This window comes from Phacochoerus africanus, chromosome 7 (assembly GCF_016906955.1).
Source record: "Phacochoerus africanus isolate WHEZ1 chromosome 7, ROS_Pafr_v1, whole genome shotgun sequence".
NCBI lineage: Eukaryota > Metazoa > Chordata > Mammalia > Artiodactyla > Suidae > Phacochoerus > Phacochoerus africanus.
This window is the reverse complement of record NC_062550.1, coordinates 67,137,565-67,159,147: the sequence shown is the minus strand read 5'-3', so window position 1 is coordinate 67,159,147 and position 21,583 is coordinate 67,137,565. Positions and strand designations below refer to the sequence as shown.

General features: G+C 42.8%; 1 protein-coding gene across 2 annotated transcripts in view; it reads left to right on the top strand.

Annotated features, from left to right (window-relative positions):
• Positions 1-21,351, top strand: part of LOC125131271 (antigen WC1.1-like) — a 29,237-nt gene extending 7,886 nt beyond the window's left edge. The window contains exons 3-14 of one of the 2 annotated variants that reach the window (XM_047787629.1): positions 4,719-5,027; positions 5,118-5,426; positions 10,921-11,013; positions 11,095-11,409; positions 12,193-12,507; positions 16,335-16,376; positions 16,468-16,791; positions 17,626-17,757; positions 18,190-18,264; positions 18,533-18,619; positions 19,517-19,663; positions 21,085-21,351. In XM_047787629.1, the coding sequence (XP_047643585.1) occupies positions 4,719-5,027; positions 5,118-5,426; positions 10,921-11,013; positions 11,095-11,409; positions 12,193-12,507; positions 16,335-16,376; positions 16,468-16,791; positions 17,626-17,757; positions 18,190-18,264; positions 18,533-18,619; positions 19,517-19,663; positions 21,085-21,230 (2,294 nt within the window). In that variant the 3' untranslated portion in view covers positions 21,231-21,351. Of the gene's footprint in view, positions 1-4,718; positions 5,028-5,117; positions 5,427-10,920; positions 11,014-11,094; positions 11,410-12,192; positions 12,508-16,334; positions 16,377-16,467; positions 16,792-17,625; positions 17,758-18,189; positions 18,265-18,532; positions 18,629-19,516; positions 19,664-21,084 lie in introns of both variants that reach the window. The other variant, XM_047787628.1, reaches the window with a different exon arrangement.
• Positions 21,352-21,583: the final 232 nt, after the last annotated feature.

Below are 21,583 nucleotides of genomic sequence, written 5' to 3'. Positions count from 1 at the left end.
GATATTTCTACACCAGTATTCACAGCATTGGTACATTTGCATGTTACTAGGTTGCATTCAGTTAGGGCAAGAAGAGATATTTGTGGCAGGGGCTAGTCTTATCACATTGGTGCACCTGGTCACCTGGGGTCCGTTGCTTACATCCTGTTTGTGGGGATGTTGAGGTCGTGGGGAAAATGTGAAGTTTTAGAATTTACAATACAGTAGCTAGAGCGAAGTAAGTACAAAGAGCAGTGAGGCTGAGAAAACCTGAAGTGACTCACAAACTCTGGTCAGTACTGTCTAAGTGCATTTGACCTGTGCCAAGGTGAACCCAGTAAAGACGCAGTGAAACTAGAGTGTGAGTGGGTGGTTGCAGTGTCTGCCAGACATGTTTCCAGCTGTTATCACAACGGTGGATGAAATGTCCAAGGCATTAATCCAGTCAGAACAGCTGGATTGGAGGAAGATATTATCAGATATGACGGTGAATTCCTAATATAGGTGGTTGGGTCTTAGGAAAGGGTTAACACAGGTGGAACAGGGGGAGACCTGAGACCATTCGCAGTAGGTCCTTAGCAGCCATAGCCAATCATATCTTTGGTGTTATGTTGGGGAAGAGATTGTTCTAGTCTTATGTTTAGCAGGTTTTGATTATACTGGCTGAGGTCCCTAAGAAAATAATTACGTTATGCTGCTATATTGAGGTATGACATACAAAAGCTGTATGTATGTATTGTACACAACTTGACTGTTTTAGGAGGTAAGTATACATCTGTGAAACCATTACCCCAATCTATGCTACAAATCTGTTCATCACTGTAAAAGTTTTCTTCCATTATTATTGTTATTATTATTATTAAAGATAGTTATTTTCAAGGGGCATTTGAGTTTCAATTAGGCATTTTTTTCAAGAAAACCTCTTTTGTGGCATTCTGAGTAACATTCTCAATTGTTACAAAGTCCTCATCATGGTTTAAACTGCAGATAAGCTTGCAGAAACCCTAAAGGAGACCCTGACTTATTTTGATAAAAATGGAGTGGGTGATGTTGGAAATTTCTGTGATATTGGAGATTTTTTTTATATTAGAGCTTTTAATGTTATTGTTTCAAGAAAATCAATGTCTTGATATTATTTCCAGTTGAGACACCCTTAAAAATAAGAAGAGTTTGAAAGTGCAATGGCATTTAAACATTGTATTCCATGAAGACCACTGCTCTAGTATAGGCTCCCATTTTTTAATGAAGTTACTGTTTGTTCTGCTAATTTATATTTTCAAAACGTATTTAGCGATGTGAAGGTAAGTCAAAGCGGTGATGATATAGCAGAGATGAGAGTAGAAAACATGCCTTTCAAATTTTCTACTTAATATTGAACTCTTGGAGTTTCTTCCTCTTACTTTTAGAAATAGGGTGTGGGAGAAAAATTTCTGTCTCTTTAGTGGATTGTTGGAAGTAATGAGCTATGTTTAGGAGAAATCCAGAGATAGAAACGATGGCCTGAGAAGAATGTAGAGGAGCTTGTATGAAATGAGAGGGGACTTCAGGGGGTTCAGGAGCAAGTTTGGGGACAGGTTTCACAACTTTAGAAGGACTGGGTCCTGAGGTATGAAGTGGTGAGGAGATAAAGGAGGGGGGCTTGGGATCAAGGTCCTTCTTAACTGGTGTATTGACCACAGCTTCTGCTTTGATTTCCTTCCTGCTCTCCTTTCTTCCCTCCCTTCTTTCTTTACCTTGATGTAGCAGTAGTTTCTGAGCTCTGTGGAAGAACTAGTCTTTGAAGGTTGCCATTTTCTTATTGGGAAGTTTTGACAATATGGGTTCTATTTCTTTAACAAACTTAGGAACTCTCAGATCTTCCATTTTTATAGTATCAGATTTTGGTGAGTTATATTTTTCAAGCAGTTTTTATGGACTCAGCTATTTTTCAGGCTAGGATAAAATTTGTTCATATCTCACATCTAAATATTGGTAAGCTCTATAGCGATAACCCCCCTTCATTCCTGGTGTCATTAAATTTGTGTATTCTCTTATTTTTGCTAGAGGAATATCAGTTTTATTATCCTTTTAAAAAGAATTAGAGTTCCCTGGTGGCCTAGTGGGTTACGGGTTTGTTGTTGTCACTGCTGTGGTGCAGGTTTGATCCCTGATCTGGGAACTTCCACATGTCTTGGGCACAGCCAGAATGAAAGGAAGAAGGAAAGGAAGGAAGGAAGGAAGGAAGGAAGGAAGGAAGGAAGGAAGGAAGGAAGGAAGGAAGGAAAATAAAGAATTACCAATTGACTGTGTTGATCTTCCTTCCTCCCCCCCCCTCCCTCCCGTCCTTCCTTTCTCTTTTTTCTTTTCAGGGCTGCACCTGGGGCATATGGAATTTCCCAGTCTAGGGGTCTAATCAGAGCTGTATCTGTTGGCATACACCACAGCCACAGCAACTCCAGATGCGAGTTGCGCCCTCGACCTACACCACAGCTCATGGTTATGCCAGATCCTTAACCCTCTGAGTGAGGCTGTGGATCGAACCCCTGTCCTCATGGATACTAGTTGGGTTGTTACCGCTGAGCCACAGCAGGAATTCCTGATTTTCTTTTCTATCTTTCTTTCTTTCTTTCTTTCTTTTTAATTTCCCCAGTACATCATTCCCCAATACTGTACGGTGACCCAGTTATACATACATGTATACATTCTGTTTCTCACATTATCATGCTCCATCACAAGTGACTAGACATAGTTCCCAGTGCTACACAGCATGATCTCATTGCTAATTCATTGCAAAGACAATAGTCTTCATTTTTAACCCCAAACTCCCAATCCATCCAACTCTCTCCCTCTCCGCCTGGGCAACTACAAGTCTATTCTCCAAGTCCATGATTTTTTTTCATTGTGTATTTGTTTCTTATTTCATTGATTTCTGCTATTTTTTCTTTATTTTTGGTTATGATTGGCTGTTATTTTTGTAAATTCTTGAGATGGAATTTGGATCATTTGTACTTAGTTTTATTTTCTGTCTTATTGTAATCATGAGGAAGCAACAATGCTCTAAATTTTTTTCTTTAGCACAGTTTTAGATGTAGCACACTGATTTTAAAACTGCAAACTTTTTTTGGATTATCGTGAAATGTTTCTTTTTTTCTCTCTAAATATATTCTTTGTCCTATTGTCTGACTTTGTATTATATTAACATAGATAGTACATACAGCTTTCTCTGATTAGCATTTGCATGGTATATCTTTTTTTGACCCCATCTGTATTTACATTTAATTATGTATGTTTTTGTATACAGAATATGGTTTTGTCTTTCTTTCTTTTTTCTTTTTTTTGATCTTTTTTTTTGCCATTTCTTGGGCAGCTCCCATGGCATATGGAGGTTCCTAGGCTAGGGGTCTAATCGGAGCTGTAGCCGCCGGCCTATGCCAGAGCCACAGCAACGCGGGATCCGAGCCAGTGTCTGCAACCTACACCACAGCTCACGGCAACGCCGGATCATTAACCCACTGAGCAAGGGCAGGGACCGAACCCGCAACCTCATAGTTCCTAGTCGGATTTGTTAACCACTGCGCCATGACGGGAACTCCGGTTTTGTCTTCCTTTTATCCAATGTGATCATCTTGATTTTAGTTGGAGTGTTTAAATTATTTAAGTTTAATGCAATTATCATTATGGTTAGGTTTAAGTTTTCTAGCTTGCTGTTTATTTTATGTTTTCTTTGTTCCATTTTAGTCTTTAATTGAATATTTTAAGAGTCTGTTTTTGTGTTCTGTTTGTTTATGGGCTATATCTTCCCTTTTAAGGAGCTTACCATAATGTTAAAGAAGAAAAACCTCTAGTAGGAATAATTTGGTAAATCAGTCCCCTGAATTTCCACTTGGAGCTCACTCTTTCCCATGTTCATTGACAAATCCTAGGTTTTCAAGAGAAATGGCTGGGACCAACTGATCTCTCACCTAGGACTCTCTGAACTTTCCTTACATAACTTAACAGACTCATCTTTTCACCTAAGAAATTCTTGGAAATTTTGCAATCAAAAACTATTAGAAAAACAAAATTTGGTACCATAAAAGTAGATTATTTATTATGTCTATATTTCTTTTCTTGAGCCCTCATCTGTATACAGGGCAGCATACCCTCATGGATCCAGCCCTCATGATTTTCTCTACTCCAAGTCCCTTGAGGATTGGATCCTGGCGGAGAAAATTTATCAGATGCTTAGCCCCACAATGCTCAGGATGGCTTTCTAACTTTTGTCTACGTGCCAGGTCTCTGCCCTCTCATAATCACGTCACTCTGGGTTGGTTCTGTTCTTCACATCTCTATACTCAAGCTGAAGTGCCCACACATTGTGCATTATTTCCTTGGGCTCTTTAGGTCCCATGTGCCTAAATTTGAAAGTCACTTTTCCAACCAATGCTAAAGTATGTGTTCCTAATATTCGATCATTGCAAATGACCAGTCTTGAGCCCTGTAATTTCCAGGCCCCTTGATAAGGAATTCTCATTTCTAACCAACTTCAAAGTATATATTCTTGGGATTCAGCCATTCCAAACTGACCCCGCAAATCTTCCTGCATTTCTCTTCAGAAACTTGTTCATGAAAATGCAACTCTGACACTGTCAAATTCTCTCTCCATGCCCCACACCTGGAAGAGAGAAGCTTTCACACCATTGCCTGTGACATGTTTTTTCCAGCTGTCAAGCCAGGATCATGAACACTAATTGGGTTTTTTGTTTGTTTGTTTCTCTTAGGATTCGTGCGTCTAGCTCAAGGGAATGGACCCTGTTCAGGGCGAGTAGAAGTGCATTCTGAAGAAGACTGGACGCCAGTGTCTGATGGGAACTTTACATTCCCCACTGCCCAGGTCATCTGTGCAGAGCTGGGATGTGGCAAGGCTGTGTCTGTCCTGGGTCAGAGGCCCCTCAGAGGGTCAGATGACCAGGTCTGGCCTGAAGAGTTCAGGTGTAAGGGGGAGGAGTCCGTGCTCTGGTCCTGCCCCAGAGTGCCCTGTCCAGGAGGCACTTGTCACCACAGTGGAGCTGTTCAAGTTGTCTGTTCAGGTGAGAGTCAGATCAGGACCCAACCTCCCTGTCTATCCAGTTCAGGTAAGAAAACTGAGATGTTGCTGAAATCCCGTCTTCTCCCACCAGTGTACTCAGAAGTCCGGCTCATGAGAAATGGCACCTCTCAGTGTGCGGGGCGAGTGGAGATGAATATTTCTGGAGGATGGAGAACACTCTGTGCCTCCCACTGGACCACGGCCAATGCCAATGTTGTCTGTCGTCAGCTCGGCTGTGGAGTCGCCCTCTCCACCCCGAAGGGAGCAGAGGGAGGTGATCAGATGTGGAAAGCCCGATTTCACTGCTCTGGGGCTGAGTCCTTCTTGTGGAATTGCCCTGTGACTGCCCTGGGTGTTCCTGACTGTGCCCATGGAAACACAGCCTCTGTGATCTGCTCAGGTAAGAGGGAGAAGGGCCAACATTACTCACGGGTTAAATGTTCATAAAAACAGAGAGCTGGAAAATTGGCTTCAAAAGTAAGATATTTAATGGTGAAATGTTTTTTCTCATTGCTTATCCATTTTTCAAATCAGGGCAAGAAGCATTAAGTGGAAATTTTAGAAAATAAACTTAAGTAGTTGAGTATAATCACGGAGAATAATGTAGAAGCAATAAGTGTCTATATCAGTCAGGGTTTTTTTTTTTAATTGATTTTATTTTTTTTAATTTATTTTTATTTTTCCCGCTGTACAGCATGGGGACCAAGTTATTCTTACATGTATACATTTTGTTTCCCACGCTTTGTTCTGTTGCAATGTAAGTATCTAGACATAGTTCTCAATGCTACTCAGCAGGATCTCTATGTAAATGCATTCCAAGTTGTATCTGATAACCCCAAGCTCCCAATTCCTCCCACTCCCTCCCTCTCCCGTTGGGCAGCCACAAGTCTCTTCTCCAAGTCCATGATTTTCTTTTCTGTGGAAAGGTTCATTTGTGCTGTATGTTAGATTCCAGTTATAAGTGATATTATATGGTATTTGTCTTTGTCTTTCTGGCTCATTTCACTCAGTATGAGAGTCTCTAGTTCCATCCATGTTGCTGCAAATGGCATGATGTCATTCTTTTTTATGGCTGAGTAGTATTCCATTGTGTATATATACCACCTCTTCCGAATCCAATCATCTGTTGATGGACGTTTCAGTTGTTTCCATGTCTTGACTATTGTGAATAGTGCTGCAATGAACATGCAGGTGCATGTGTCTCTTTTAAGAAGAGTTTTGTCCGGATATATGCCCAAGAGTTGGATTGCAGGGTCATATGGAAGTTCTATGTATAGATTTCTAAGGTATCTCCAAACTGTTCTCCATAGTGGCTGTACCAGTTTACATTCCCACCAGCAGTGCAGGAGGGTTCCCTTTTCTCCCCAACCCCTCCAGCACTTGTTATTTGTGGACTTATTAATGATGGCCATTCTGACTGGTGTGAGGTGGTATCTCATGGTAGTTTTGCTTTGCATTTCTCTTATAATCAGCGATGTTGAGCATTTTTTCATGTGCTTGTCAGCCATCTGTATATCTTCTTTGGAGAAATGTCTATTCAGGTCTTTTGCCCATTTTTCAATTGGGTTGTTGGCTTTTTTGCTGTTGAGTTGTATAAGTTGTTTGTAAATTTCAGAGATTAAGCCCTTGTCTGTTGCATCATTTGAAACTATTTTCTCCCATTCTGAAAGTTGTCTTTTTGTTTTCTTTTTGGTTTCCTTTGCTGTGAGGGTTTTTTTTCTAACCATCCAAACTATTGGGAATTACTTTACGCATCAGATTCCATTACTAGGATCTCAGCCATGTATTTATTAAGTACAAAGATTCATTCAAATTCAGGAAATTTTTGTTTCACATGATATTTTTTTTTAATTTTTTGCGTCTTTTTTTTTTTTTTTTGCCATTTCTTGGGCCACTCCCTTGGCATATGGAGGTTCCCAGGCTAGGGGTTGAATCGGAGCTGTAGCCACCGGCCTACGCCAGAGCCACAGCAACGCGGGATCCGAGCCGAGTCTGCAACCTACACCACAGCTCACGGCAATGCTGGATTCTTAACCCACTGAGCAAGGGCAGGGACCGAACCCACAACTTCATGGTTCCTAGTCGGATTCGTTAACCACTGCGCCACGACGGGAACTCCTCACATGATATTTTTAACTTAACAAAATACATCTGAACTTGAAGTAGTTTTCATAGAAAAATTTAATTACAAACCCAATATTTTTAATAAATCAGCATTATTCACATTTCCTATTGATTCTTGTGTCATTTCAAGTGGTGCTTTTCAAAGAATTTCTCCAAAAATAGCTAAATATTTTAAAGTCACAGCAAAGGGGGAGTGACATTGGCATCGTGGTGGTTAAGATCTCTCCTTTCTGCCTCTGTTTTTAGCAATTAAGTAACCATTCATCCATGATCAAAAAGCACCTCTGTGAAAGTTGTGGGATACAATATCTTATACCAGGGACCAGGAGAATGGTCACCCACCTGGGCATCCAGTAATAGACAGATAAACACTGGTACAGACTGCAGACCTAGCGAGAGCCAGTGAACTTGTCCCTGTCCCTGGACCCTGGTCAGGGACAGCCTGGTGAAACCTGGAGAATGCTGACCTTGTCAAACACCTATGAATAAAATTAGGTAAAATCCAGGATTCCGGAAGAGAAGTTTTGTTACTCTTTTGGATCCCAAAACAAAACAAAACAAAACACCCACACACAAAAAAGGAAAACATGCTGAACGATTGGAGAGGATTATAGAATTTTGCCAGTGCTGCCCCTTACCCTAAGGTGACACAGCATACATTTGAATTAGTCAGTGGGGCCTCTTGCATGGAGAAATATATATGTGTGTGAGTGTGACTGGGTCACTTTGCTGTATAGTAGAAAATTGACAGAACACTGTTAATCAACTGTAATAGAAAAAATAAAATCATTAAAAAGAAAAGAATCCCTAAGTCCATCCATGTTGCTGCACCTGGAATTAGTTTTTCTTTTTCGTGGCTGAGTAGTATTCCATTGTATATATGTACCACATCTTCTTAAACCATTCATCTGTTGTTAGACTTTATAAGCAATATTTCATTTCTACTTGAAAAACTCATTTCAGTATTTCTTATGAGGCAAGTCTAGTTGTGATGAACTCTCTCAGCTTTTGTTTGTTGGTAGAAATATTTTATTTTCTTTTATGTGTGAAAGATAACATGCTTGATAGAGTATTTATGGCTGGTAACTTTTTCCTCTCAACACTTTGTTGTTGCTATTTTCATTGAAGTATAGTTGATTTACAATATTATATTGGTTTCAGGTATACAGCACAGTAACTCAGTATTTTTACAGACTGTATTGTCAGTTATTAAAGATAATGGCTTTGCTATGCATTATTTCCTTGTTATCTCATTTATACATAGTAGATTATATCTCTTAATTCCTTATCCCTGATTTGCCCCTCACCCCTTCCCTCTCCACTGTGTTCCTCACTAGTTCATTTTCTATATCTGTGAATCGATTTCTCTTTTGCATGGAATTTTATTTGTATTATTTTTTAGATTCTACATATAAATGACATCATACAGAATCTCAAATTCTGTAATAGGATGGTGGTTTCACCATATAACTATAGCATAAAGTTAAATGAAAAGAGTATTAAAATCGGAGTTCCCGTCGTGGCTCAGTGGTTAACGAATCGACTAAGGAAGCATGAGGTTTGGGGTTTGATCCCTGGCCTTGCTCAGTGGGTTAGGGATCTGGTGTTGCCATGAGCTGTGGTGTGGGTTGCAGACGTGGCTGGGATCCCGTGTTGCTGTGGCTCTGGCGTAGGTTGGCGGCTACAACTCCGATTAGACCCCTAGCCTGGGAACCTCCATATGCCGTGGTAGCGGCCCAAGAATTGGCAAAAAGACAAAAAAAAAGAGTATTAAAATAACTATAGCTATAATAACTTCGTTAATCAAACACACAATATAAAAAGAGGTAAGTTGTGACAACAAGAATATTAAAAGGGGTGAGTTTGAGGGTTAGAAAAAGTCTAAGTTCAGTTGCTCTCAGCATGAAATGAACTGAATTGTATGTGATATATTTTACATAAGACTCATTGTAAATGCAAAGCAAAAACCTAGACAATATAAACAAGAGATAAAGAAAGGTAAATCACAGCATACCACCAAGGGAAATCACCAACTTCAAATGTAGGCAGAAACAGGAAAAAAAAAGAAATAGTGGGACTTCAAAGCAATAAGAAAGCAGTAAGATGATACTATTTCTTACAAATCAAAAATCACTCTAAATATAAATGCACTGAATTTACCAAAGGCACAGAGTTGCTGGATGGATAAAAAATTAAGACCTAACTATATGCTGCCTAAAAGAGGCTCATTTCAGTTTTAAGAATATATAGACTCAAAGTGAAAAGATTGAAAAAGATATTCCATGCAATAGACACCAAAAGAGCACGGGGAGAGCTGTATTATATCTGACAAAATAGACTTTGAGCCAAAAAGTGAGACGAGACAAAGAAGGTCATTTTACAATAATAAAGTTGTCAACTCATCAAGAAGATTTAAAGTCATAAATTTATACTCACCAAACGTTGGAGCACCGACATACTTTTACTTTTGTTAATTGCGGCTTTGTATGTCTAGGTGTATGTATGTGTGAATGCTAGAATTTTTCAAGATCTTTATTATTTTTTTCATATTTTCCAGTTTTGTATTTCTGTTCTCTGTTCTGTGTACTTTTTTTCTTTTTTACTTTTTAGGGCACCTACATACTTTTATTCCATTTATTTTTTTTTTTTTAGGGTCACACCTGTGGCATATGGAAGTTTCCAGGCTAGGGGCAGAAATGGAGCTGCAGCCCACAGCCACAGTGACACAGGATCTGAGTCGCGCCTTCTACCTACCCTACAGCCCACAGCAGCAAAGGATCCTTAACCCAATTAGCGAGGCCAGGGATCGAACTTGCATCTTCATGGATACTAGTTGGGTTTGTAACTTGATGAACCACAACAGGAACTCCCTCTACTGTGTACTTTCTTCTAAGCTTGCATTTAACAACTTTTACCTTCTGCTGATCTAATGGGCTGTTATTCTCATCCTTTGAGGTCTTATTTCAAATATTGACTTTTTCAGTCCTAGAATATTTTATTAGATTCTTTGTTATCATTTCTCTACCAAAATACTGCCTTGTTTCGTTCCTTAAACATTATATTCCTGGTCATTTAAATTCCCTGTCAGGTAACTCCAATAGATGGATGTGTGGTAAATTTCTTTTTAATACTTTCTTCCTCATAAAATCTCCTCAAATTTCTTCTCCTTTATGCCCAAGTGGTTTTAATAGACAGACACTGTAGATAAAAAATTGTAGAGATCCTCCAAAAGGAATCTTATTTTGCTTCCTCCAGGCACCTGCTTTAGGGGGTGATCACCTTATTTAAAAGGAAGCAAAGTAGTTATAAGCTGGGCATCCATCCTTGTGAAGAATAGTCTAATTTTAGTTCACTCTTCCTTCAGTGATCCAAGGGTTCTGGTTAACAGGGCTCCTCTCCCTTGGCCAGCCTGAATTATGCTTTGTGTTCCCTGAGCCCTGTGAGTCTGGCAAAATCTCAGATGAGCTTTTCAGAGACTTAGGGCATGGATCTAGAAATTCTCACAGCCTTGGTAGCTCTGCAACACTATCAACAGTATTAATATTTTCTCCCTTTTGTAAACTCATTCTTAGTGAAATTCTTGGCTTAAAACAGAAATTTTGGCATTGTCAGAAGCACAACCTTCATGGAGAAGAAGGTGAACTCTAAGGTTATGGTAACTGCTAAGTTACAGTTTTCATTTTAGACCCCATCACTAGGTTATTATTTAGCGTAATTCAATTTCTCATTCTTCGACCACACCAACCCTCTGTTCATTGCTGTTTCTGTAGGAAACCAGACCCAGGGGCTGCCTCAGTGCAATGACTCCCTGTCTGAACCAGCAGGCTCTGCAGCCTCAGAGGAGAGCGCCGCCAACTGCTCAGGTAGGGGTCGCACAGGACCAGAAAACCCTTCCCCTTCCCTGTGTAAATGCCCCACCTTTTTTTCTGACTCTCTCTCCTCAGACAGCAGACAGCTGCGCCTGGTGGATGGCGAGAGTTACTGCTCAGGGAGAGTGGAGATCCTTCACCAGGGCTCCTGGGGCACCGTCTGTGATGACAGCTGGGACCTGGACGATGCGCACGTGGTGTGCAGGCAGCTGGGCTGTGGAGATGCCATCAGTGCCCCAGGGTCTGCTCACTTCGGGGCGGGCTCAGGCCACATCTGGCTGGATGACGTGAACTGCACAGGAAAGGAGTCCCACGTGTGGCAGTGCCCTTTCGGGGGCTGGGGGCGGCACGACTGCAGACACAAGGAGGACGCAGGGGTCATCTGCTCAGGTCCTTGCTGCAAATTGTCCACTGGCGGGAGAGGGGGGCAGGTTCTGGAGGTGGGAGTCTGAGCCCTGAAGGATAGTGCTGAAAGGGCCAGAGGAGGATGCTTCCTCCCAGGGAGCCAGTTTTTGTAGCAGATGTGAAGTAGATGTTTTCACTTGATCCTGTCTGGAGCTCCCTCTCTTTTTTCTTCAGACAGAGAATATTCCCTCCTCTACCATTCTTCCAAGTCTTACCTCCCTCTTATCACAGTCAGGAATAATATTCCCATTTAAAGGATAGTAGGATAGTAGGTCTAAGGATGTGATTAGATTGGGTTTACTTGGTTAATTCATGATATTCCAGGTTAATTTCACCACCCCAAAGTCCTGATCTTAATGATATCTATAAAGTCCTTTTTGAAAAGTAAGGGAACATATTCACAGGTTCCAGGGATTGGGATGCGGGCATCTCTGGGGGTCAATCATTCTATCTGCCTCTCCACTGTCTCTACCCCTTTCACATAGATTTTAGAGGTTTTGTCAGAAAGCAGGATTCAGTGCCCACTCCTGCAGGTGCCCAGGATGGTCTTCTTCTCAGTTCATATTTCACTACATCACTGTGGTAGAAATAGAAGGACAGACAGATGTGGATAAAGTCACATAAAAGAGGGACAGATTTCAGTCGTGTCTCCCAGAGGGCATCTCCTCAGCTGGTTGGGGATGAGAGTTCACAATTTCTGGGAGAGAAGAAAACCCAGAGCTTTGAGTGGAGGGCTCACTGTGTCGTGGTCCCCCCTTTCCGTTGCAGAGTCCCTGGCCCTCAGGGTGGTGAGCGAGGACCAGGAGTGTGCGGGGTGGCTGGAAGTTTTCTACAACGGGACCTGGGGCGGTGTCTGCCGCAGCCCCATGGAAGACATCACCTTGTCCATGATCTGCAGGCAGCTTGGCTGTGGGGACCGTGGAACCCTCAACTCTTCGGTGGCTTTTAGGGAAGGTTCTAGACCCTGGTGGGTGGATAGAATCCAGTGTCGGAAAACCGATCGCTCTCTCTGGGAGTGTCATTCTGACCCTTGGAAGTACATTTCATGTTCTCCAAAGGAGGAAGCCTATGTCTCTTGTGCAGGTGACTTACTGTCCGTTTCTGTGTGTCCGTCTGAACCCTGTAGTATGTTGTTAGTGAGATTTTATATTTTCAAACATAAGTGATGAGTTTAAGGCAAGTCTACAAAAGGAATTTTTAAAATTTAATTTATTTTTTTAATTTCCCCAATACGTTTTTTTTCCTACTGTACAAATGGTGACCCAGTTACACATACATGTATACATTATTTTTTCTCACATTATCATGCTCCACCATAAATGACTAGACATGGTTCCGAGGGCTACACAGCAGGATCTCATTGCTAATCCATTCCAAAGGCAATAGTCAGCATCTATTAACCCCAAGCTCCCAATCCATCCAACTCCCTCCCCCTCCCCCTTGGGAACCACAAATCTGTTCTCCAAGTCCATGATTTTCTTTTCTGTGGAAAGGTTCATTTGTGCCATATATTAGACTCCAGATATAAGTGATATCATATGGTATTTGTCTTTCTCTTTCTGACTTACTTCACTCAGAATGAGAGCCTCTAGTTCCATCCATGTTGCTGCAAATGGCATTATTTTGTTCTTTTTTATGGCTGTGTAGTATTCCATTGTGTATATACCACATCTTCCGAATCCAATCATCTGTCAATGGACATTTGGGTTGTTTCCATGTCTTGGCTTTTGTGACTATTGCTGCAATGAACATACAGGTGCATGTGTCTATTTTAAGGAAAGTTTACAAAAGGAATTTTGGATCATGATTCTTTAATCCACATGTTCCAATACTGTTTCAAAAAAAAAATAAGTAAAGAAACCTGGACTGACAACAGTTTATGTGAAAAATACCAAGGAGGTGGGTTGACTGTGTATCCAGTGCAAAAATAATTGGAAACCACATCACAGGGAGTCTGTAATCAGGTGAATCATCAGAAATGCCACAGTCAATGTACCCTAATTGTTGACCCCAAGACTTTCCCAACAAAGAGGGAGGAGACTCAGCAGAGCTGCTCTGGGGACAGGACCCTGATAAAGGATGGAGATTCCAAGGAGACAGGTTCATGTTCACCCTCAGTACAGTAGTGTAAGGGAACCTCACCCTTGTGGTGATCTCCCAGGGAAAGAACAATACTGCCAAGTAAAGGAACACTGAAACCATGAAAGGATGGCCAGCCCTCCTTCCCTTAAGTTCCCACCTGTCTGTCTGTCTTTTCCCTGAATCTGCCACAATTCCTCCTGCTGGTTTGTACCATGCTTGGCACTAGGGAAATTGTGTCCTTTCCACTGCCCTGTTTTATGCTTAGAGACACTAGTTCCTTTCTCTTTCATCTAAATGGCAAAGACTTTATACTCACTGTAAACAGTGAGGACATAGAAAATGTAATAAGAAATGAAGCCCATCCCATGACCTCTTGTCCGTTCATATCCTCCTGATGTAAACCAGATTAATGGACTGATATTGTCATTTTTCAAATTCCTCCGTTTTCACATAAACATATCCAAACACGTGTACCCATAAAAGAGCTTATGTTGATGGTGCAGCTTTTTTATATTTACAAGATTGGGATTATGTCATACACATTATTGTCAAATTCACTTTTCATCACTTAACAAAATATCATGGACATTCCTCCAGAGAGATCTAACTCACTTGTAAAACAATGGCATAATAGTTTATTCATGACAGGTTGGCACTCCAGTTCGTGTTGTGATTTGCCTACTTATTGGTAGTTTAATTGTTTTTAATTTTTTTCCCCTCCACAAACAATTTTGTAGTAAGCCTTTGATACATGTATCTCTCTATGTTGCTGAGTTTATTACTTAGGATTACTCCCAATGTTTATATTATTAGATCAAAGGGTACATACATACACATGTACATAGACACACAGGCTTTAATATATATTGTCAAATTACTTTCTAGGACTAATGGCTAACTTTTTCCAATCATTTTCATGTCTAGATAGAAAATTCTGGATTTTTCAAATAACCTAACTGTTAACTAAAGCGAACTCATATAGCAACTGCAGGGTCAGTAAGTTTACAAAGCCCACATTTAAAGTCTGAAATAAGGATGGCAGTTGTTTTGCTCTTGGTTTCTTTCTCTTTCCTTCCTTTCCTCCATCATTTCCTTCCTTCCTTCTTTTGAAGTTTCACAGTATTTTCCCTTTGTTCAGTTTTTTCCCTGCCCCTTTCTCCTTTCCCTCTCTCTCTCTCTTTCTCTCTCTCAGACACACACACACACACACACACACACACACACACACACACACACCATTCAGGTATACCTTTGACAATATGTGATATGCTAGGTGTTGCCTGAAATCCACAGCAGAGGGAGAGGGTGGGAAAAGATATTTCAAAGGCAGAAGCTCACTCCCTTCCTTGCCTCTCTCCCTCAATCCCTTTTCCTTGTTCCTGTGGAAAGTTGAAGGGATATTAAATGAAAGACCTGTTACTGATGAAGATTTTCTAAAATCAAATACAATGAATTGAAAAGTAGTGAGGTCTCCAATTCTGAACATGAGCAAGCACCCAAAAGAGTTCCTAACATCGTTTTTAGGGATGTCTTGCTGCTTATGGTAGGAGTTTGATAGGATGATATGGAAAGGATATGCCAATTCTGATATTTTTATGACAAATACTGTGTATATATCTGTTTTCTCTCATTGCTTTGAATTTATATCTATTTTCTTTCCTTCGATACTTTTATATGGGTTCATTTTCGGCCATACTTTTTAAAAAAATCTATGTCTTTTTTAAAAAAAATTATTATAGTTGATTTACAATGTTCTGTCAATTTCTGCTGCCCAACAAAGTGACCCAGTTTTTTACATATATATATATATATATATATATATATATATATATATATTCTTTTTTTCACATTATTCTCCATCATGTTCCATCACAAGAGATTGGGTATAGTTCCCTGTGTTACAGCAGGATCTCTTTGCTTATCCACTCCAAATGCAATCTTTTGCAACTAGTAACCCTAAATTCCCAGTCCCTCCCTCTCCCTCCCCCTGCCCCTTGGTAACCACAAGTCTGTTCTCCATGTCCATGAGTTTGTTTCCTTTCTGTAGGTAGGGTCATTTGTGTCATATATTCAATTCCAGATTTAAGTGATATCATTTGGTATTTGTCTTTCTCATTCTGACAATGTATTGAATGGGAGGAAAACACTTGCAAATGATGCAACTGACAAGGGCTTGATCTCCAGAATATACAAACAACTCATAAAACTCAACAGCAAAAACAAACAAACAAACAAACAATCCAGTTGAAAAGTGGGCTGAAATCCTAAATAGCCATTTCTTCAAAGAAGACATAGCGAGGGCCACCAGGCACATGAAAAAATGCTCAATGTCACTAATTATTAGAAAAGTGCAGATCAGAACTCCAGTAAGTTACCAGCTCACACCGGTCAGAATGTCTATAATTAATAATTAATAAGTTTACAAATAGCTAATGCCAGAGAGGGTGTGCCGAAAAGGGAACCCTCCTACACTGTTGGTGGGAATGTAAAGTGCTATAACCACTATGGAAAACAGAATGAAACTACCTCAGAAAACTAAATATAGAACTACCACATGATCCAGCAATCCCACTCCTGGACATACACCTGTACAGATCTTTCATTGAAAAAGACACATGAGTCCTCCTAATACAGCGTTTTCAATATATTTATTTGAGTCTTGTGGATACTTACAACCTAGCTTTTTGTCCTCTTATCTGTCTTTCTCTAAATTCTACTAGTTCCATTCCTTAAAAAAAAAAAAAAAGGATCCCCATTTTTATTGCTGTTTTTGTTTTTGGCTATGCCTGTGGCATATGTAAGTGACAAGGCATCATTTGCTTCTGCAGAAAGGAGACCCAAGAGCTGTCCAGCTGCTGCGCCCTGCACAGGTATGTCAGGCCCTCCAGCCTCCTCTGTGCCTCCAAGGGGCTCCCTCCTTCCCACCAGGGGCAGTCACAGGTGGGGCTGCTGCCTTTTCAGACAAAGAGAAGCTGCGACTCAGGGGAGGAGACACCTCAGAGAACAACTGCTCAGGGCGAGTGGAGGTGTGGCACAGCGGCTCCTGGGGCACAGTGTGTGATGATTCCTGGAGCCTGGCAGAGGCCGAGGTGGTGTGTCAGCAGCTGGGCTGTGGCCATGCCCTGGAAGCCCTGCGGGATGCGGCATTTGGTCCTGGAAGTGGGAGCATCTGGCTGGACGAGGTGCAGTGCAGGGGCAGGGAGTCCTCCCTGTGGGACTGTGCTGCGGGGCCCTGGGGGCAGAGCGACTGCAAGCACGAGGAGGACGCTGGAGTGAGGTGCTCTGGTGAGTGTGGGGGGCTAGGGATCCAGTTTGGGTGAGTTGGGGCAATGATGGGTCCATGGGCATGGCAGGGGTTTGATGGGGAGATTGTTCAGAAAGCATCTTGGTGCTGTAGCTCTGGACCTGGGAGAGGGGGAGCTGGGAGGACTCAGCAGGTTTTGGTAACTGAGGGGTGACTTCAGGACTCAGGGAGGGAAAACGGGTTACCCTGCGTTCTGTGCTCCAAACTCCTATTTTTCTTTTTCTCTAGGTTAAAGAATTATATTTCTCCCCACTAGAGTAGGCACACAGCAACACCCATGGATAGAGGAGGATATTCAGGTTCTTAGGACCTATTCTGTAGACTCTCTGGCAAAATTAATCAGCTCATAAGAGAAAAGATACTGAGGAGCCACTGGCTGGTGGGGAGGGAGCAGGACATTTTCCTTGGGGAATTTCCATGGGGGAAATTTCCGTGAGGCCAGAAATTTCTCATGCACCTGGTCAAGGAGGGCTGGTTGCTGAGCTGTGGGTTCTAAGGCTTTCCTACCTGCCCATGAGTGTTCCTCCTCAACAGCAAGGTGCCAGTCTGAGGACTTGTTTGATGCTCTGGACTCGTGAAGCCCAAGGGGAAGGGATGAAATCATGAGCCTGGTACTCAGAGGCTGTCTCAGCAGGGAAGCTCCAGGATAATCACAGCCAATTATCTCAGGATAGGACACTGATGGAGCCCAGTCACAGTGGGTTTAGTTGTGTCAGAGGCTGGGACTTCATTGTCCAGAGCTCTGTGGAAATGCTAGCAGGGAGTTTCCCTGTGCCCATGACCTTGTCCAAACCCTCTTGCCTTGTTCTTCTTAGGGACCAGACCAGACTTAAATCCTGGCATCTTCTTCCTGCCTGAGATCCTCTGCTTCATCCTGGGGGCCCTTCTCTTCCTGGTCCTCATCATCCTGGTGGCTCAGCTGCTCAGATGGAGGGCAAAGCACAGAGGTGGGCTGTTGAGAGAACTGGGTAACAGGGAGAGTATGTGGAGGCGGTAAATGGGGCTGAGTGTGAAGAGGGGAAAAATTGGTGAGTTCTCTGTTTTTACCCCATTAGTCTGCAAAACTCCATCTGCTCCATGCTAAACTCTAAGGGCTGAATAGACAGAGGTTCCTAGGATTGGGGCATGAGCACACACAAGTCATGGTCTCTTGTGTGAGAGAAGAGAGAGTCAGGACTGAGATGTGGATTTAGGGTCAGGCAAGGGCAGAGGTGCCGACATGTTTCATGAGGTGTGAACTATACAGAATTCACAACAGCCCTAAGGTGTTTCCATGTGTGAGCATCGGGGAGATGGAGAAGTAGCCTGCTGGTTGAGGGTGTCAAGTGTAGTAATGTCTGATCTCCTGGTAATGTTCTCAGTCTTATCTGATTACAAAGGTGCTGTCGATGAGGCCGTGTATGAGGAGATTGATAACCTTGGAATACCGAAGGAAGATCTGCTGGGAAGCACAGGTGTGTGTCTCTGTCTTGCCCTCCTGGGACCCCTGGTGGTCAGCCTAGGCTTCTCATCAACCGCAGACCCCACATCTGCCCCAGGCTCACGGGGGCGGCCCTGTGCCTCAAAGGCAGCAAGATGGGGCTCTCCAGAGCACCTGTGTGTTCTTAGCTCCCTTCACATTCCAGGAACCAAGCCTGTCCCAGCATTTCCTCTCAGCCTTGAGGCTCCTATGGGAGTGGGAAGGTCTGTTCTGTTCCTTTGTGATGATTTTCTCCACCTTAGGGTTCCTGCCAGATGACTCAGTGACGAAACTGCCGTATTACACTGGGGAAGGTGAAGAGAACAGAGACTCCAAATCTGCTCCAGATGGTAGAGGAGGTTGTGCCTGGGCTGGGTGTTGGGGGCAGGGAAATTCCCCCTTAAGGATGGGCCCCAAGGGGAACAGTCCTCCTTTGACTGGGATTAGGGGACCTCTTGTCTCCAGATGGGGTCCAGCCTCCCCTTCTCTGGCTGTTTTGTGAAGTCTCCTGTGGGGGCTGAGCGCTCTGTGTCCAGAAACCGTCCTCATTCAGTCACAACAAGCACACATTGTTTGCTTTTGGCTGTACCCTTGACATGTGTAAGTTCCTGGGATCAAACTTGCACCACGGGAGTGATCCAAACCACTGCAGCAACGATGCTGGATCCTTAACCTGCTGTGCTACAGGAGAACTCCCAGGCAGCCATTATCTTACATAACAACATCAGGAAAACATAATTTGACAAAACATTTTAGTAGAGCTCATTCATGTACTAGCTACTTTGAAACAGGCGGTTTTAATCAAGAAAAAAAACCAACAGATTTTTCTGCTTTATGGGCACATTACAATAAAAGTCATGGCCTTGAAAAGAAACCTGTTGAAAGAAGAAGTGAATGGTGGGTGTTTCCATTGGAATACATCATATAACGAACCCTACTAGTACTCATGAGGATGCAGGTTTGATCCCTGGCCTCACCTGGTGGGTTAAGGAAGGGGTGTTGCTATGGCTTTGGTTTAGGCCAGCAGCTGCCACTCCTATTCAACCCCTAGCCTGGGAACTTCCATATGCCACAAGTGTGGCCCTAAAAGAAAAAAAAAAGGAAAAATAGAAATAAAAAGAAGAAGTGAATGAGTGGATGGTGCTTGTATTTATCAGGTCAGAGACGCTAGGTCAGAATGGACTTTCAGTATTTCCCAGGCAAACCCACTTACTGTGCTCTCATCTGACCCCCCTGTCTGCCCTTAGAACCCTCAGCCCAGGGGGTTGATGCCCCCAGTGAGGGTTATGATGATGCTGAAGAGGTACCCGTGCCTGGGGCTCCTGCTGCCTCTCCGATGGGCACCAGGGAAGTGCCTCCAGAAGAGGAGAGTGGGATGCGGGCCTCTCAGACAGGTGAGTGGGGTTGAGTGATCTCCTGTCATCTTTGGTCTCTGTCTTGTAAGGATGAATGTGAGCTCCTCACTACCAATCCATCCTGGAGAATCAAAATTTGGATGACCTCCTCTGCTTGATAGCATCACCTCCACCACATTCCTTTCTGTAATGCTGTCAGACTTGTTGGGAGGGAGGAATCACTTTGTATACTGGGCATCAATATCTTCATAGCTTTATCCTCGATGTTCTTGCATTAAGACTTATAGATTAATTGACTATGTTTACCAAATCCAAACATGGAACACATGTTCAGGTAACATTTTTTTTTGGGGGGGGTTGTCTCATGAATGAAATGCAGTTAGAGGTTTAAGAAGATCTTTTAATATTGAAATTTGGGAAGCATTTTTATACTTTAAGATGCACTGTGACCACATGTCAGCCCAAGTAGGTATAAAGTCTATGCTGTATTGTGTCCTTAGAAAATAAAGCCCATGGGAGTTCCTGTCGTGGCGCAGTGGTTAACGAAGCCGACTAGGAACCACGAGTTTGCGGGTTCGATCTCTGGCCTTGCTCAGTGGGTTGTGGATCCCACATTGCCATGAGCTGTCGTGTCGGTTGCAGACACAACTCGGAACCCGAGTTGCTGTGGCTCTGGTTTAGGCCAGAGGCCACAGCTCTGATTAGACCCCTAGCCTGGGAATGTCCATATGTTGCGAGAGCAGCCTAGAAAAGACAAAAAAGAGCAAAAAAACAAAAAACAAACAAACAAACAATCAAAAAAAATAAAGCCCATGGTGGTGAATATTAGACTCAGATTTGTGGGCGGGTTAGGGCTATTTTGCTCCGGAGACTGTAATGTCCAAGTGAATCCACTCCTTCTCTAGAGAAGGGTATTTCTCCCTCTGAGGTCCATACAATTCCCGGGGAAGGGGCAGCTATGAAAGCAGCCTGTGGTTGTTTTGGTGGGCAGCTGGGAACACAAGTCAAGACCACCAAGGGCAGAGTTGGATCGTCAGTGAGGAGCTGAGATTTCTCCAGATGTGGTTTCCTGTCTTCCTGTCCTCGTCAGGGTAGACCTGTCAATTGTGAGAAAAGTTTTCAAGTCCTTCTAGAGATTTTTCCCTTCATGGGCCATCTCCTTGCTGATTGTCTAAGCCAGGAAACAGGTCTTCACAGAGCTCCTGGGCACAGATGTCCTGTCCTGTGGGGCCAAGTTTCACGGCAAACTGAGGCCCCAGAGACCCAGATGAGTTGGATCCCCATAGGACAGCCCTGATGCATCCGTCCTGTAACTCATACGAATTAGTCTGAGCCTCTCTGAGCATTACTGGGTCCCCAAGGATGCTTTGTCATCACCACCTGCTAGACTTGCTTCCACCACAGGACACTGCCCTGTCCCTGAGTGTCGGTTCTAAGCAAACTTCTCTGGACTATTTCAGGCTCTTCTCTGAACTTCCCTAGAGAGGCGGCTGATCCTGGGAAAGGAGAAGATAACCCCTTGCTTCTCCAGAGGGAAAAGGGGGACCCCGAGTATGATGACGTTGAACTAAGTCCCCCTGGCGCCTCCACGGTGGCTTTCCCATGATGTTGTAATGATATGAGACGAAGACTCAGATACTCTAATGGCTTGTATTTCAACAGTGTTTTGCTGACGTATAATTGTATTAGAATGAAACTGCTCAAAGTAAAATGTTCTGAGTAAAGTACTTTTCCCTTTGTTGGTGATTTAATGTATCATGTCAAATGCATTCAGTGACTTGATCCCCAATTACTACGTTCTCTCAAAGGAAATGGCCAGGTGAGTGAACTGCCCTGTTTTCTCATCTCCCCCAAATGCTGTTCAAGTCATGTCTGTGCCCAGGCTCTCAGATGCTCCAGGTCACTCTTACTTAGACAAGAGACTCTAAACTTGGTCCAAACTCACACCCTCATTCCTGC